The 16,087-nt window shown below is 41.7% G+C and overlaps 1 protein-coding gene across 4 annotated transcripts in view; it reads left to right on the top strand.

The window, feature by feature from the left end:
* The window catches only part of LOC139411994 (adhesion G-protein coupled receptor D1-like), a 62,100-nt gene extending 50,011 nt beyond the window's left edge, over positions 1 to 12,089 (top strand). For 2 of the 4 annotated variants that reach the window (XM_071158768.1, XM_071158766.1), the window contains 10 exons: positions 6,252 to 6,355; positions 6,545 to 6,656; positions 6,821 to 6,974; positions 8,145 to 8,211; positions 8,418 to 8,484; positions 8,618 to 8,709; positions 8,853 to 8,979; positions 9,089 to 9,130; positions 10,011 to 10,103; positions 10,210 to 12,089. In XM_071158768.1, the coding sequence (XP_071014869.1) occupies positions 6,252 to 6,355; positions 6,545 to 6,656; positions 6,821 to 6,974; positions 8,145 to 8,211; positions 8,418 to 8,484; positions 8,618 to 8,709; positions 8,853 to 8,979; positions 9,089 to 9,130; positions 10,011 to 10,103; positions 10,210 to 10,305 (954 nt within the window). In that variant the 3' untranslated portion in view covers positions 10,306 to 12,089. Of the gene's footprint in view, positions 1 to 6,251; positions 6,356 to 6,544; positions 6,657 to 6,820; positions 6,975 to 8,144; positions 8,212 to 8,417; positions 8,485 to 8,617; positions 8,710 to 8,852; positions 8,980 to 9,088; positions 9,131 to 10,010; positions 10,116 to 10,209 lie in introns of all 4 variants that reach the window. The other 2 variants (XM_071158767.1, XM_071158765.1) reach the window with 2 other exon arrangements.
* The last annotated feature ends 3,998 nt before the right edge of the window (positions 12,090 to 16,087 follow it).

Below are 16,087 nucleotides of genomic sequence, written 5' to 3'. Positions count from 1 at the left end.
TGAAGTTTTGGAGTAGCCTAGTCAAAGTCCATACCTAATCCCAATTGAGATGTTGTGGCAGGACTTGAAATGAGCAGTTAATGCTTGAAAACCCCAAAATGTTGCTGAGTTACAGCAGTTCGGCATGGAAGAGTGGGACAACATTCCTCCACAGCGATGTGAGAGACTGGTCAACAACTACAGGAAGCGCTTTGTTTGAGTCATTGCAGCTAAAGGTGGCACAACCAGTTATTGAGTGTAAGGGGGAATTCATTTTTCACACAGGGGCATTGTGTGTTGCATGACTGTTCATTAAACAAATACATAATTGTTGTTGTTTGTTCACTCAGGTCCCCTAATATTAGGTTTTGGTTGAAGATTTTATAACATTCAGTATAAAAACATATGCAAAAGTAGATATTCGGTCTTGAACACATTAGTAGGGGGCAAATACTTTATCACAGCACTGTATGTATGTGTGTGGCGTAAGGCTTGTTGTTGTTTTATTTAGCAGATGTTATTTACAGACATTGAGGCTTGATTCTCCATTAACTTTAGCGTGCGCCTTGTCATTAGGACAGTGGAGCAGTCACAGCGTTCCAGAATATTAATGAGTGGGATGTTCCCATCCAGCTGAGGGATAAAGCTGCTGCCCACTAATTAGGTAGTGACTGGAGGAAAGTGTAGCATCAAGGAGACGACTGCTGCAATAGGCCTACATTACTGAGCAGAAAGGACGGTTTTCCTTTTCTATTTTGGCAATCCATTCAAGATGGATGGTCGGTCACCACACTCACAGGGTGAATATTCCTGGGGCCTCATTTATCAATATCTATAATTACGAACGGAATTTAGAATGTTCGTACGCATAAAAAAGTGTGATTTATCAAACAATCCCCCATACTAGCGTCAATCATATACACACTAGTAGATACCATTACCGATTGTTCTGTGCTCGTGCATGACCTTGGCTAGTTGCATTTCGAAACGCACATAATTGACCACATATGGTCAAACTCATCACTTTAAAGCCGGTGGGGAATATACAACGCCCTACCATGAAATACCACCGCGCAACCACAAAAATATAAGATTTAGCAATGGCAAATATTCTTCAAATGATTAGCTAACACTCACCAATAAGCCACCCATCCTAAACAGCTCCCTCTTGTAGGTGTATAGGCCAACATTGCTGTTCTGCAGAATGAACGAGTCGTGCATTCCACCGAGCCAATTTGCCACCACACTCAGCAGATTATTTTACCCATAACATAACCTATCACCTTCACATTAAGAGTGGAAGTATTTTTTGTTCACATAGTTGAACTCGTTTTAGGATGGTGCTTTTATGGCCTTGTGGGTGCCGTCTATTGTTCTGTTCGTATTTGGGAATTCATTGATAGCAAAGAAAACGCTCTTAATTTAAACCTATTGTGCAATGGTGTATGGAAATTGCATGATACTGTTCATTTAGCCTATGATTTCATCCAAAACATTGGCTCATCGAGGGCTGTGAGATGCCAATGGCAAGCTCCTGCTGAATGTGACGATTGTCAAAAACCCGAGGGCGGATAGCATGTAGGAATGGCATGCGTTTACCTTTCTAAAGTAGGTGTTAATAGAAGGAACTATGAATTCTACTCTATATCAGAGAATTCTGAAGGAGAATGTCAGGCCATCTGACTGTGAGCTGAAGCTGATCACAGTTTAGTCATGCAGCAAGACAATGATCCAAAATAGGCAAGTCTGCATGAAAATGGTTAAAAAGTGAAACATTAAGTTTTGGAGCTCCAGACCTAATCCCATTTGAGATGTTGTGCCAGGACTTGAAACCAACAGTTCATGCTTGAAAAACACAAATGTCCCTATTTAAAGCAGTTCTGCATGCAATACTTGGCTAAAATTCCTCCACAGCTATGTGAGAGACTGATCAACAACTATAGGAAGCATTTGGTTGCAGTCATTGCAGCTAAAGGTGGCACAACCAGTTATTGAGTGTAAGGGGGAAATTACTTTAACACTCTGTCCATTCATCGCCGTTGTTGTCAACACCTGTCAACACCTGTGATTGCTTTATGCCTCTCTCTAATGTCAAAATGCCTTGTCTACTGCTGTCTTGGCCAGTTCTTATTGTTTTATTTCACTGTAGAGTCCTGCTCAAAATGCCTTAGATAGCTCTATTGTCCCACCCCACACACACGCGGAGACCTCACCTGGCTTAACTGGTGCCTCCAGAGATGAAACCTCTCTCATCGTCACTCAACGCCTAGGTTTATCTCCACCGTACTCACATCCTACAGTACCCTTGTCTGTACATTAGCCTTGAATCTATTTTACCACACCCAGAAATCTGCTCCTTTTATTCTCTGTCCCCAACTAGATGACCAGTTCTTATAGCCTTTAGCCGTACCCTTATCCTACTCCTCCTCTGTTCCTCTGGTGATGTAGAGGTTAACCCAGGCCCTGTAGCCCCCAGTTCCACTCCTATTCCCCAGGCGCTATCATTTGTTGACTTCTGTAACCGTAAAAGCCTTGGTTTCATGTATGTAAACAACAAAAGCCTCCTCCCTAAGTTTATTTTATTCACTGCTTTAGCACACTCCGCCAACCCAGATGTCTTAGCCGTGTCTGAATCCTGGTTTAGGAAGGCCACCAAAAATGCAGATATTTCCATTCCCAACTACAACATTTTCCGCCAAGATAGAACTGCCAAAGGGGGTGGAGTTGCAATCTACTGCAGAGACAGCCTGCAGAGTTCTGTCATGCTATCCAGGTCTGTGCCCAAACAGTTTGAGCTTCTACTTTTAAAAATACACCTTTCCAGAAATAAATCTCTCACTGTTGCCGCGTATTATAGACCCCCCTCATCCCCCAGCTGTGCCCTGGACACCATATGTGAATTAATTGCCCCCCATTTATCTTCAGAGTGTGTACTGTTAGGTGACCTAAACTGGGATATGCTTTTGGGATATGCTTTTGTAGGACGGACGGGATGTCCTTCCTACAATCAAAGCTAGATGCCCTCAATCTCACACAAATTATCAAGGAACCTACCAGGTACAACCCTAAATCCGTAACAACGGGCACCCTCTTAGATATCATCCTGACAAACCTGCCCTCTAAATACACCTCTGCTGTCTTCAACCAGGCTCTCAGCGACCACTGCCTCATTGCCTGCGTCCGTAATGGGTCCGCGGTCAAACAACAACCCCTCATCACTGTCAAACGCTCCCTAAAACACTTCAGCAAGCAGGCCTTTCTAATCGACCTGGCCCGGGTATCCTGGAAGGATATTGACCTCATTCTGTCAGTAGAGGATGCCTGGTTATTCTTTAAATGTGCTTTCCTCACCATCTAAAATAAGCATGCCCAATTCAAACATGTAGAACTAAGAACAGATATAGCCCTTGGTTCACTCCAGACTTGACTGCCCTTGACCAGCGCAAAAACATCCTGTGCCGTACTGCATTAGCAACGAATTGCCCCCGCAATATGCAACTTTTCAGGGAAGTTAGGAACCACTATACACAGGCAGTTAGAAAAGCAAAGGCTACCTTTTTCAAACAGAAATTTTCATCCTGTAGCACAAATTCCAAAATGTTCTGGGACACTGTAAAGTCCATGGAGAATGGCTGCCCACTGCATTAAGGCTAGGAAACACTGTCACCACCGATAAATCTATGATAATCGAGAATTTCAATAAGTATTTTTCTACGGTTGGCCATGCTTTCCATCTGGCTACCCCTACCCCGGTCAATAGCTCTACACCATGCACAGCAACTTGCCCAAGCCTCCCCCATTTCTCCTTCACCCAAATCCAGATAGCTGATGTTCTGAAAGAGCTGCAAAATCTGGACCCCTGCAAATCCGCTGGGCTAGACAATCTGGACCCTCTCTTTCTTAAATTATCCACTACAATTGTTGCAACCCCTATTACTAGCCTGTTCAACCTCTGTCTCGTATCGTCTGAGATCCCTAAATATTGGAAAGCTGCCACAGTCATCCCCCTCTTCAAAGGGGGAGAACCTCTAGACCCAAACTGTTACAGACCTATATCTATCCTACCCTGCCTTTCTGAAGTCTTCGAAAGCCAAGTTAACAAACAGATCACCGACCATTTAGAATCCCACAGTACCTTCTCCGCTATGCACTCTGGTTTCCGAGCTGGTCATGGGTGCACCTCAACCACGCTCAAGGTCCTAAACGATATCATAACCGCCATCGATAAAAGACAATACTGTGCAGCCGTCTTCATCATCCTGGCCAAGGCCTTCGACTCTGTCAATCACCGTATTCTTATCGGCAGACTCAACAACCTTGGTTTCTCAAATGACTGCCCCGCCTGGTTCACAGTGTGTCAAATCGGAGGGCCTGTTGTCCGGACCTCTGGCAGTCTCTATGGGGTGCCACAGGGTTCAATTCTCGGGCCGACTATTTTCTCTGTTTACATTAATGATGTCACTCTTGCTGCTGGTGATTCTCTGATCCACCTCTACGCAGACGACACCATTCTGTATACTTCTGGCCTTTCTTTGGACACTGTGTTAACAAACCTCCAGACGAGCTTCAATGTCATACAACTCTCCTTCTGTGGCAGCCAACTGTTCTTAAATGCAAGTAAAACTAAATGCATGCTCTTCAACCGATCGTTGCCCACACCTGCCCACCACTGCGACCTGTATGCTCGTTGTCTGGCCCTCGCTTCATATTCGTCGCCAAACTCACTGACTCCAGGTCATCTATAAGTCTTGGCTAGGTAAAGCCCCACCTTATTTCAGTTCACTGATCACCATAGCAGCACCCACCCACTCCAGCAGGTATATTTCACTGGTCATCCCCAAAGCCAACTCTTCCTTTGGCCGCCTTTCCTTCCAGTTCTCTGCTGCCAATGACTGGAACGAATTGCAAAAATCACTGAACCTGGAGTCTTATATCTCCCTCACTAACTTTAAGCATTAGCTGTCAGAACCACTTACCGATCATTGCACCTGTACACAGCCCATCTGTAAATAGCCCACCCAACTACCTCATCCCCATGTTGTAATTTATTTTTTGCTCTTTTGCACCCCAGTATTTCTACTTGCACATTCATCTTCTGCACATATATCACTCCAGTGTTTAATTGCTAAATTGTAATGATTTCGCCACTATGGCCTATTTATTGCATTACCTCTCTAATCTTACTACATTTGCACACACTGTGTATAGACTTCTCTATTGTGTTATTGACTGTACATTTGTTTGTCCCATCTGTAACTCTGTTTGGGTCTCACTGCTTTGCTTTATCTTGGCCAGGTAGCAGTTGTAAATGAGAATTTCTTCTCAACTGGCCTACCTGGTTAAATAAAGGTGAAAAAAAAATACAAGTTGGGTGTTCCATAACTTTGTTAATTAAATAAATTAAACAAGTATCCATTTTTTGGGTTATTTGTAAACTCAGGTTCCCTTTATCTAGTACTAGGTTTTGGTTGAAGATCTGATAACATTCAGTATCGAAAATATGCAAAAATAGAAAGAATCTGAAAGGGGGCAAATAATGTTTCATGGCAATGTACTTGAAAAAGACACATTTACATACAGACACACACACAGAAAGAGAAATGGGGAATCATCCTTGACATACAAGGACAGAAAATATGTGCAGCAGCATAGTTTGAGAATGGACCTCATTCAGAAACAAGGTCAGGGGCATGCTCTTTCTTTACTTTGCTGGTAGTTGTCTCATGCCACAGCAGCTTTACAATGGTGACAGAGTGTTAGCCAGTCCAGTCCGACACAGAGGTCTAGTAATGAGGGTCACTGCACCCTGTTAAAGCCCAGCACATCATGCTGTACCACACCACTCTGCTGGCACTTGCTCTGATACTGGCCAGGCATGTTGGGCAGGACTCAAAGCACTGAGGGGGTCACACATATTGGAGTCACTTCCTGCCATGGAGTCTAACCATGCAATAAAAGCAACACAATGACCTCCTATATAGTGGCATGGTCAGGAGTATGGGCATTTAACAATGTCACTTACTTTAAACATCTCACAGAGGGCATTGATGGTTCATAGTGAAGCTCCACTCACTGATTCCCTATAAAATCAATATTTTAGTTTAATGCTCTTCTCACTTCAGCTTTATGTTATTTCCCATAGTAATGTGTTCCATGCAAAATATTCTGGTCTGCATCCTTTTGAAATGAATCAGCCCTAACATGAATCTAAACATCAAATTTGTGTCTGGAATGTTTTACTGAATCGTGATGTGATTCTCACCATTGCACAGCTTTCCAAGACCCACCAGGTGGCGCTATCAACCATCAGTTACGTTGGCTGTGCCATCTCCATCTTTTGTCTGACCATCACTCTGGTGACGTTTGCAATCCTGTCGTGAGTATCCCTCCATCTTTATTGTTCACTGACTCAGTCAAAATAAACATATCAAAGCATCTCACATGTGTTGTGTGCCACACATGCTCTTTATAAGTGGTATTCACCCCATTATGATTCAATGTTATGTCAAACGTATTTGATACATTTCTTGTAATATTACTTGTTATCATTTGTGTGGCCTTGCAGGACAGTGAGCACTATCTGTAACCAACGCTACCACATCCATGCCAACCTGTCCTTTGCCATTCTGGTTGCCCAGATCCTGCTGCTCATCAGCTTCCGCTTTGATCCGGGCACGGTAAGCACCTCATAACCACAGCCAGAGTATCTCACTGGCTAGAACCAGGAAGGGATTTTGTACCTACTGTATGATGATGAAGAGGAAACAAAGCATGATGATTATGAGACCGTGCATGATGACAACTGTGATCATGATGTACCCTAACCCCTTTCCTCTCCCAGCTGCCCTGTAAGGTGATGGCTGTGCTGCTCCACTTCTTCTTCCTGAGTGTGTTTGCCTGGATGCTGGTGGAGGGCCTGCACCTCTACAGCATGGTCATCAAGGTTTTCGGCTCCGAGGGCAGCAAGCATTTCTACTACTACGGGATTGGCTGGGGTACATCTTGTAACTGTATTAATTGACCTTTTTAGGCACAAATGTCTTACTGCCAATGATGTGATTCCCATTCGGATCAAACTGGCTCAATCTGTGTTTCCACTTACACCTGTAGCTACATGCAACAATCTGCTTTGTAGGGTTGTAACATTCCAGTTACTTTCCCAAAATTCTCAAGTTCTCCAGAAATCCCGGTTGGAGGATTCCAGGGTTACCTGCTCATCCCCACCTAACTCAAGGAATCTTCCAACTGGGATTTCTGGAATACCAGGGAATTTTGGGAAAGTAATTGAAATTTTACAACCCTACTGCTCTGCATCAAACGATTGATACTTTACCATGTTTGGCACAATTGAAAGGATGACCTTTTGGGATGACCTTTTGGGTCTGGTTTTAGCAGACCTCTGGTTTGGCCTTGAGACTGCCCTGGTCTCTGTGGGCCAGGGGGCCAGAGTGGACAGACAGACAGAATTGTGTGTGTGTGTGTGTGTGTGTGTGTGTGTGTGTGTGTGTGTGTGTGTGTGCGCGTGTGTGTGTGTGTGTGTGTGTGTGTGTGTGTGTGTGTGTGTGTGTGTGTGTGTGTGTGTGTGTAGCTGTCTGGGAACAGCCTCCACATGCTGGAGTGATTATTGGAAATAAGATCCCATTTTTATCATTTCCTATGTTGTTGGCCGAAGTAATGCTGCGATTTGTGGCCAGCTACAAATTAAGTAACATAGATGTTTCCAGCAGCTGGAAATATAGCTGTTAGGACATCTGAGTTTTGTCGTTTACAGCTCCTGTTATTAGCAGTGAAAAAAGGCTTCTGATCCTTTATTCTTAATTTCCTCTTTTGGTGTAACAGTTTAATTGTTCTGTGCTGGAAAAGTCTGGAAATCTCTGTGGACTCAGTAAGTCATTACAACATTAAACAAAGAAGCTTTACCAATAATATAACCATGTTGGTGGAAATGAGCAATGACAAAATACCACAGAAGAAAAAAAATATCCTGTGTCCTTTACTCTCGGTCTGTCTAACTTTCATCTAATACTCTTTGCCAAACTTGATTTGGACAGCATTAGACTGAAGTCAATATACGGATGCACATACTGGACAATGTAATGTTACAGATGTCATGATGTGTGTGATATCTCTATATCTGGTGATTAACATTTCCCCTCTTCACCCAGGGTCTCCACTGGTGATCTGTGTGGTTTCTATGACATCAGCCTTGGACAGCTACGGAGAGGTTGGGAAGTAAGACACTGTCAACACACTCTAACCTGGACATTCAAAACCACTTGGCAGCACTTTGTGCCATTGAATAGGGTTAAAATATTGATACGATGCCATGAAACAGCCATTTATGTATAAGTAGTTTACACCAACAGGGGAAACAGAAATGGGAAGTATAATGTGAGGGATGTCAACCAAGCTTGTTTTATCTCACCTCTCTCCCTCAGCTGTTGGCTGTCTTTGAAGATCGGGGCTGTTTGGGCCTTTGTGGCACCAGCACTGTTTGTCATTGTGGTAAGAGAAATCACCACTATAGTTGACTTCCGTTCTTATTGAACAACTAGTTAAGTGCTTGAGCTCAAGCTTTTTATTCATAAAAGTGATTTTTTGATATTAACTGATGTGTGTTGTTTTCTCTCTGACGCAGGTGAATATTGTGATTCTTATATCTGTGACGAGGATCATCTCTCGTATTAGTTCAGAGAATTACAAGGTTCATGGAGATGCCAACGCAGTCAAGTGAGTCATCATCTCTGTCCTAAAACCTTCATGGTGATAATGCTATCCTGACCCCCTCAGTCAGAATGATATGATTACAGTATTTATTACATTGTTTGTAGATAGTTGACACTTAGTGTGTTTGTGCCTCTCTGTGTGTATAGGCTGACTGCAAAGGCAGTGGCTGTACTCCTTCCTATTCTGGGCATCTCCTGGATCTTTGGGGTACTGGCCATCAACGATCACTCACTGATGTTCCAGTACATGTTTGCTGTGTTCAACTCATTACAGGTCAGTTGCCTACTTTAAATGATTCAATCTAATACGGTACATCAAATTGGTCTTTATTAATAGCCTTTATTTACGGTAATTGACTGCAAATATGTGGATCTTTCTAAAGGGATTCTTTATTTTCCTGTTCCACTGTCTTCTCAACTCTGAGGTAAGGCACACCCTTCATGTTGTTATAGTGTTGATATATACTGAACAAAAATATAAACGCAACATATAAAGTGTTGGCTCCATGTTTCATGGGCTGAAATAAAATATCCCAGAAATGTTCCATACGCAGGAAAAGCGTATTTCTCTCAACTTTTGTGCACAAATGTGTTTTCATCCCTGTTAATGAGCATTTCTCCTTTGCCAAGATAATCCATCCACCTGACATATCAATAAGTTGATTAAACAGCATGATCATTACACAGGTGCACCTTGTGCTGGGGGACAATAAAAGGCCACTAAAAAGTGCCGTTTTGTCACGCAACATAATGCCACAACATAATGCCACAGATGTCTCAACTTTTGAGGGAGTGTGCAATTGGCATGCTGACTGCAGGAATGTCCACCAGAGCTGTTGCCATAGAATACTTTTATGTTAATTTCTCTACCATAAGCCACCTCCAACGTTGTTTTAGAGAATTTGGCGGTACATCCAAGTGTATCCACGCCAGCACAGGACCTCCACCCAGACAGCTGATGGAACTGAGGAGTATTTCTGTCTGTAATAAAGCCCTTTTGTGAGGAAAAACTAATTCTGATTGGCTGGGCCTGGCTCCCCAGTGGGTGTGCCTAGATCCCAAGTGGATGGGTCTAGGCCCTCCCAGGCCCACCCATGGCTGCGCCCCTGCCCAGTCATGTGAAATCCATAGATTAGGGCCTAATGAATTTATTTAAATTTACTGAATTCCTTACGAGTTTTAACTCGGTAAAATCATTGAAATTGTTGCATGTTGCGTTTAGATTTTTGTTCAGTATAGTTTCTGTTTTGTTTCTAATGTCAGGGGAGGTTTATGTTATTGTGCGTTCTCATGGTTTTGCTGTAGGTCAGAGCTGCCTTCAAGCACAAAACCAAGGTGTGGTCACTTACCAGCAGCTCCATTCGCAATATCAATGTGAAACCCTTCAACTCTGATGTTGTGAGTACCAAGGTAGAGGGGTCTAATTGGGTAAGAAGAAAGACGTGAATTCAACTTAGAACTTTAAATGTGAGATCAATCATTTACTCTCCTTTTTCTCTCACAGATGAATGGAAACAGAGGAGGCGTGAGCCCCACAAAGATGAACACATGGGACAAAAGCACCTACTCAGCCAATCGGATCGACCTGTCCGCTGTGTAAAACTACAGGACTTCGCTTCCAGTAATGGCGGAAGTAGGATGCCATGCCAACCTTGGGTTCACTAGTTCACTAGATTCATTGACAAAAACTTGCTTAAGTATTGTGTTGTTGCCCACTGTTATATGTGATGTATGATCCACTCTCATGGACTCAAAAGGAAAAGCCTTAGATAAGAGGGTGTGTTGTGGTGTAGCTACATAGTCAGGATGTCATGCGTCTTCATGTAGAGCTCTATACACAATGACTAACCATTCTTACAGCTTCCATAGACCACAGCCTCCCACTCCCTTACTCCTCCACTGTGCAATGATTTGATGTAAAGCTGTAACCCCAAAGGGACATCAGCACACCCTGAAGACAAAACAGACTCAAGGGACTGTGCCTTTCAACTTCTCTAATAAAAGACAGCTGGCCAGACGCATATGCACTCTTAGAAAAAAGGGTTCTTCTGCTGTCCCCATAGGAGCACCCTGTTTGGTTCCCACGTAAAAACATTCTGTGGAAAGGGTTCTACATGTAACCCAAACGGGTTCTACCTGGTAACAAAAAGGGTTCTACAAAGGGTTCACCTATGGAAAGCTGAATAACCATTTTAGGTTGTAGATAGCACCTTTTCTTTCTAAGTGTAGGGATGGGAATTCTGAGGGGACTTTGTGAGATTGTAAGAGCCCTTGGCCTTGAGAATTTAAAACATGCCATTAACTGTTTCAGATTGTTTGTGTCCAACAGTGTATAATGTCTTGAAATGTTTCTTCCCAAGTATTTGTCATGAATAATTATCAATTTGACCAGAGGCCAATGTTTTTCATTGGTATATTTTGTGATATGTAAACATACTTTAGCTTTAACTTTGAGTTTTGTTACTTTCAGAATGAATTATGGTTTTGACAAAGTCACACTGGAGGCTATAACAGCCTGGTAATGGGTTTGTGCAGGATGGTTATTCTACTACAGGGTCCTGGCTGGATGGTACATTAAGCATTATGTGTTGAACCAACCAATGAAAGAATAAATAACAATGTTCTTCTTTTCTGAAATATTTAATGTCCAGAAAGTGCAAAACATTGAATCTGGCACCAAACAAGCGTGCCTTAGCACGTACATACATACAGACATACATACAGGGATGAATACTTTCATATAAAAAGTGTAATCAAATTAACACCCCCACAGTTTAATGTATTTATTTATGGATTTTGTCATTTACATTTTTTGAAATTTGCAAAGCATCAGAGCACACAAGTCACAATGTTTGATACTCTGCCTCTCTTGAAGTTCTTTGTTGTTTCTTCTGACAATGATGAGTTGAGATGAGTTGACAATGCTATTTCCGAATGTACCTCATGTCTCTCTGTAAGCTGCATTATTTTATGCTTTTTTATAAAATAGAGAATTATTGCGTTAGACATAGTTCTGTGAATTTGTATTTGTTTTCATTTATCTTTTTAAATTACACAGATCATTTGATTTTTTTTATCATGATTTGTCTTTGAGGATACATAGTAATAGCATACACATGTATTTCACAAACACGAGTCCAAAGTGTATTCTTGTTCAGTTTCACTGAGATTGGAGATGTCTTGTTTAAAGTCTTGATTGTTCTGACACTGTACCAACACTTAGTCTCCTACAATAGGATTTACTTTATGAAATCATTTAAAAGCACTTCCTAGTCTTTTAGAACAGACCATTCTATCATATGGACTCCATTTGTTTGTTCTACAGTACTTCATGTTCAAGGTTTCTCTCTTCTTTCTGTTGTGGAATAAAAATACAAAAAAAAATGGATTGAATGTAATTCCTCTGTCAACTGTCCTCAGTAGCTAATGTATGTACAAATAAAATAAAAGGTACTGTTACACCTGCACTATCTACTGTAAGTAGAACCTCCAGTAAGAAGTTACCCAACTGGCATATAACATTCTGAGAACCATGTGTTTTATAGAGCTTGGTGAGCACGTGGTTTTTCCATGGGTACTTTGCATACTACCTTCCCACAACCTTCTGGGAACGGTGAAGGATAGTTGCTTGGTTTTGGAACATTAGCACATTTAAGTAACTTAACAAAAAAAAAAAAATCCTGGTTATTTCATTACTTTAACAGAACGTTTCATAAAAGTTCAAACATGGTCATATTTCTATATATATATATATATATATATATATATATTTTTTTTAAAGTTTTTACCCCTTTTTCTCCCCAATTTCATGGTATCCAATTGTTGTAGTAGCTTGTCTCATCGCTACAACTCCCATACGGGCTCGGGAGAGACGAAGGTTGAATGTCATGCGTCCTCCGATACACAACCCAACCAGCCGCACTGCTTCTTAACACAGCGCGCATCCAACCCGGTAGCCAGCCGCACCAATGTGTCGGAGGCTACACCGTGCACCTGGCAACCTTGGTTAGCGCGCACTGCGCCTGGCCCGCCACAGGAGTCGCTGGTGCGCGATGAGACAAGGACATCCCTACCGACCAAGCCCTCCCTAACCCGGACGAAGCTAGGCCAATTGTGCGTCGCCCCACGGACCTCCCGGTCGCGGCCGGTTACGACAGAGCCTGGGCGCGAACCCAGAGACTCTGATGGCACAGCTGAACATGGTCATATTTCATTTCAATTTTTTTAATGTTCTAGTAATGTTCTCGAACTGGTTTGACATTGGGAATGTTCTCTAATTGTTCAGAGAATGTTAAGAAACAACATTCTTTTGTGGGAATTTCGTTACTTCAACATAACGTTTCCTACAGAGTTCCTCATGTTTCTATTTAAAGTCATCCTCAAATTCTACCAAGAACGTGAAGAAACATTCTGTGGGAATTTATGTACCTCAGCATAACGTTTCCTAAAGGTTTCCTCGCTGTTCTATTTAAATTAATGTTCTCAAATTGTTCCGAGAATGTTAAGAACACTTTCCGTAAAAAACAAAATAAACTTTACTAACGTTCAGAGAAGGTTCAAAGAATGTTATTTAAAAACATATACATTCCGTTCTCAGCATCAACAAAACTCTATGCTTGTTAGGTGTTGTTGGCTCGCCCACTAATTGGCCACACCTGATCTAAATGAGTGCTTGTATTCTTTGAAATAGGGTCTGTTTGAATAGACGAGATGAACAGCTCTGAATGTGTAAAAAAAACATGGCATGCCTGCTCCATCCTGGTGGTGCAGTAGACTAATTCCATGGATAAAGAACAGAATATTATAGGTTTGAATCTCACTGACGCCATGTCAAAATAATTTGTAGTCAAATAAACAAATCACCTCTAGTGGCCTCATGGGTGGAATGTTATATGGTTCATAATTAATATTAATAATTAATTCTGTGTTTCTATGTCAAAAGGTTTTGTTATATGTGACCGACTGCCTCGATTCGGTTATATGTAGCAACATTTTTCAGAGTGTTTTTAACATTGGAAAAAAGTGTAGACTCAGAGCTACAAAATGGTATATCATACACTGCAGTTGAGGAACAATGGGAAAGTAATTCTGCCTTGAAAGTTGATCAACCCCGCTTTTGAGAAAAAGGGCCCTTGAATATTTTGGTACACCTACTGGAGAGCTCTTCTTTGTCTACACCTATTCAGCATCATTCACATCCTCTTAAGCCTTGCCCCACCTATCTCTTTAAGGATTTACATGTGAGGCCATGTGCTTAACAGAGTGAATAAGGTAGTGTAGTTAACAACCAAAGATTTCAACACTAAAAGGAGTTTAAGTAGTAGCCTACAATAACGAAAAACTCTACACTTTATCTAGTCCTTGGCCTATATGCTAATCTGGCTTTGAAAGTGTCCAGATAAAAATATTTTATAAATATTTTATAATTATTAAATGATGCTTACCCAGACACTTGTCTAAATTGATGGGTCATGTGAAGGAAATGCTATAACCACGCCCCAACCACATCTAGCTAAGTGGATGGGTCACTGTTGTCTAGACATGTACATGTTCATAAAATACAATAGATGGCTGTAATCACCCCCAGATACACCTGGCTAACTTGATGGGTCATGTAATCATTATCTTGCAAATTGGAGTAGACATCTAGCTAGCTAGATAAATAATTAACCATAATCCCAACCCATAGCTACAGTACAAATGTAGTTAGCTACCATGCATGTGTACATGTGTAGTTAGCTACCATGCATGTGTACATGTGTAGTTAGCTACCATGCATGAAATGCTGGAGTATGAATCTGCAGGTAGCTAAAGCTAAGCAACTAGGTTCAACATTGGCTAGCTAGCTAACATGAACTTATAACTAGCAATGCACATGTGTTTCTGAGATGCTAATAATATTAATACACAGACCATACACTTAACATTAGCTAGTGAGCCAGCAAGCTATCGTTTGCTAGCTAACCGTACACTTTAACTTGCAATGAAAATGACTGACAAAATTAGAAATCAATAGTATCTGAAAATGTAGCTAGACTCTTTGTCATTTAGCAGACGCTCTTACCCAGAGCGACTGAGTGCATACATTTGAGTACTTTTCTCATATTGGTCCCCCATTAGAATCGAACCCACAACCCTGGTGCTTGCTCCATGCTCTACCTAATGAGCTTCACGGCAGCGTGCCTTTTCCATTTGGTTTTTGTTGCTAGCTACATCTTGTTTGGCCCGTTGTTGTGTCAAGTCAATCGGGTTCACACTGACCTTGTGCAGAAAATAGTCCATCACAACTTTTTCATACTGATCTTTGACGATAGCGCCTGCTAAATTCTGGGCTGCAATGTTGTTAAGAGCAGTTGCAACACTTTTGCAGTTCTCCATACTAAGGTTAAGTCTATTTTTTTTAAAGCGGTAACCAGGATTATCGACGCATACTGAGCAGCTCATGTTAAAGACAGAATCGCGCTACATGGCAGACCAATCCGAACTTATCTCTCAGCATGTCCAGCCCATCCATTATCTCAGCTAATTATGGCTAGCGGGAAGGTTCCTTACTTTTTCCGTGGCTAAACCAACAAGGCTTGAAACTTAACAATTGTATTCATAATTTAAATGATTGCACACACATTTGTTATTATGTCACATGAAAGTTCACATGTACCCGAAGGCATTTCTGCCCCAAAACGCATAAAAAGAGAATGCGTCCCTGGTGAAGTAGTGACATGCGACACACGCATACTGTAGCTTCTTGAAACGGGTCACATATTTCAGTCTTCTGTGATGAACAGTTGAAGTCGGAAGTTTACATACACCTTAGCCAAATACATTTAAACTCAGTTTTTCACAATTCCTGACATTTAATTTAAGTAAAAATGCCCTTAGGTCATTCTTAGGTCAGTTCGGATCACCACTTTATTTTAAGAATGTAAAATTTAAGAATAATAGTAGAGAGAATTATTTATTTGAGCTTTTATTTCTTTCATCACATTCCCAGTGGGTCAGAAGTTTACATACACTCAATTAGTACTTGGTAGCATTGCCTTTAAATTGTTGAACTTGGGTCAAACGTTTCAGGTAGGCTTCCACAAGCGTCCCAAAATAAGTTGTGTGAATTTTGGCCCATTCCTCCTGACAGAGCTGGTGTAACTGAGTCAGGTTTGTAGGCCTCCTTGCTCGCACACACTTTTTCAGTTCTGCCCACACATTTTCTATGGGATTGAGGTCAGGGCTTTGTGATGGCCACTCCAAAACCTTGACTTTGTTGTCATTAAGCCATTTTGCCACAACTTTGGAAGTACGCTTGGGGTCACTTGGAAGACCCATTTGCGACCAAGCTTTCACTTCCTGACTGATGTCTTGAGATATTGCTTCAATATATCCACATA

Source organism: Oncorhynchus clarkii, chromosome 6, assembly GCF_045791955.1.
Source record: "Oncorhynchus clarkii lewisi isolate Uvic-CL-2024 chromosome 6, UVic_Ocla_1.0, whole genome shotgun sequence".
Lineage (NCBI taxonomy): Eukaryota > Metazoa > Chordata > Actinopteri > Salmoniformes > Salmonidae > Oncorhynchus > Oncorhynchus clarkii.
The sequence above is the reverse complement of the archived record's forward strand: the minus strand, read 5'-3'. Positions and strand labels throughout refer to the sequence as shown.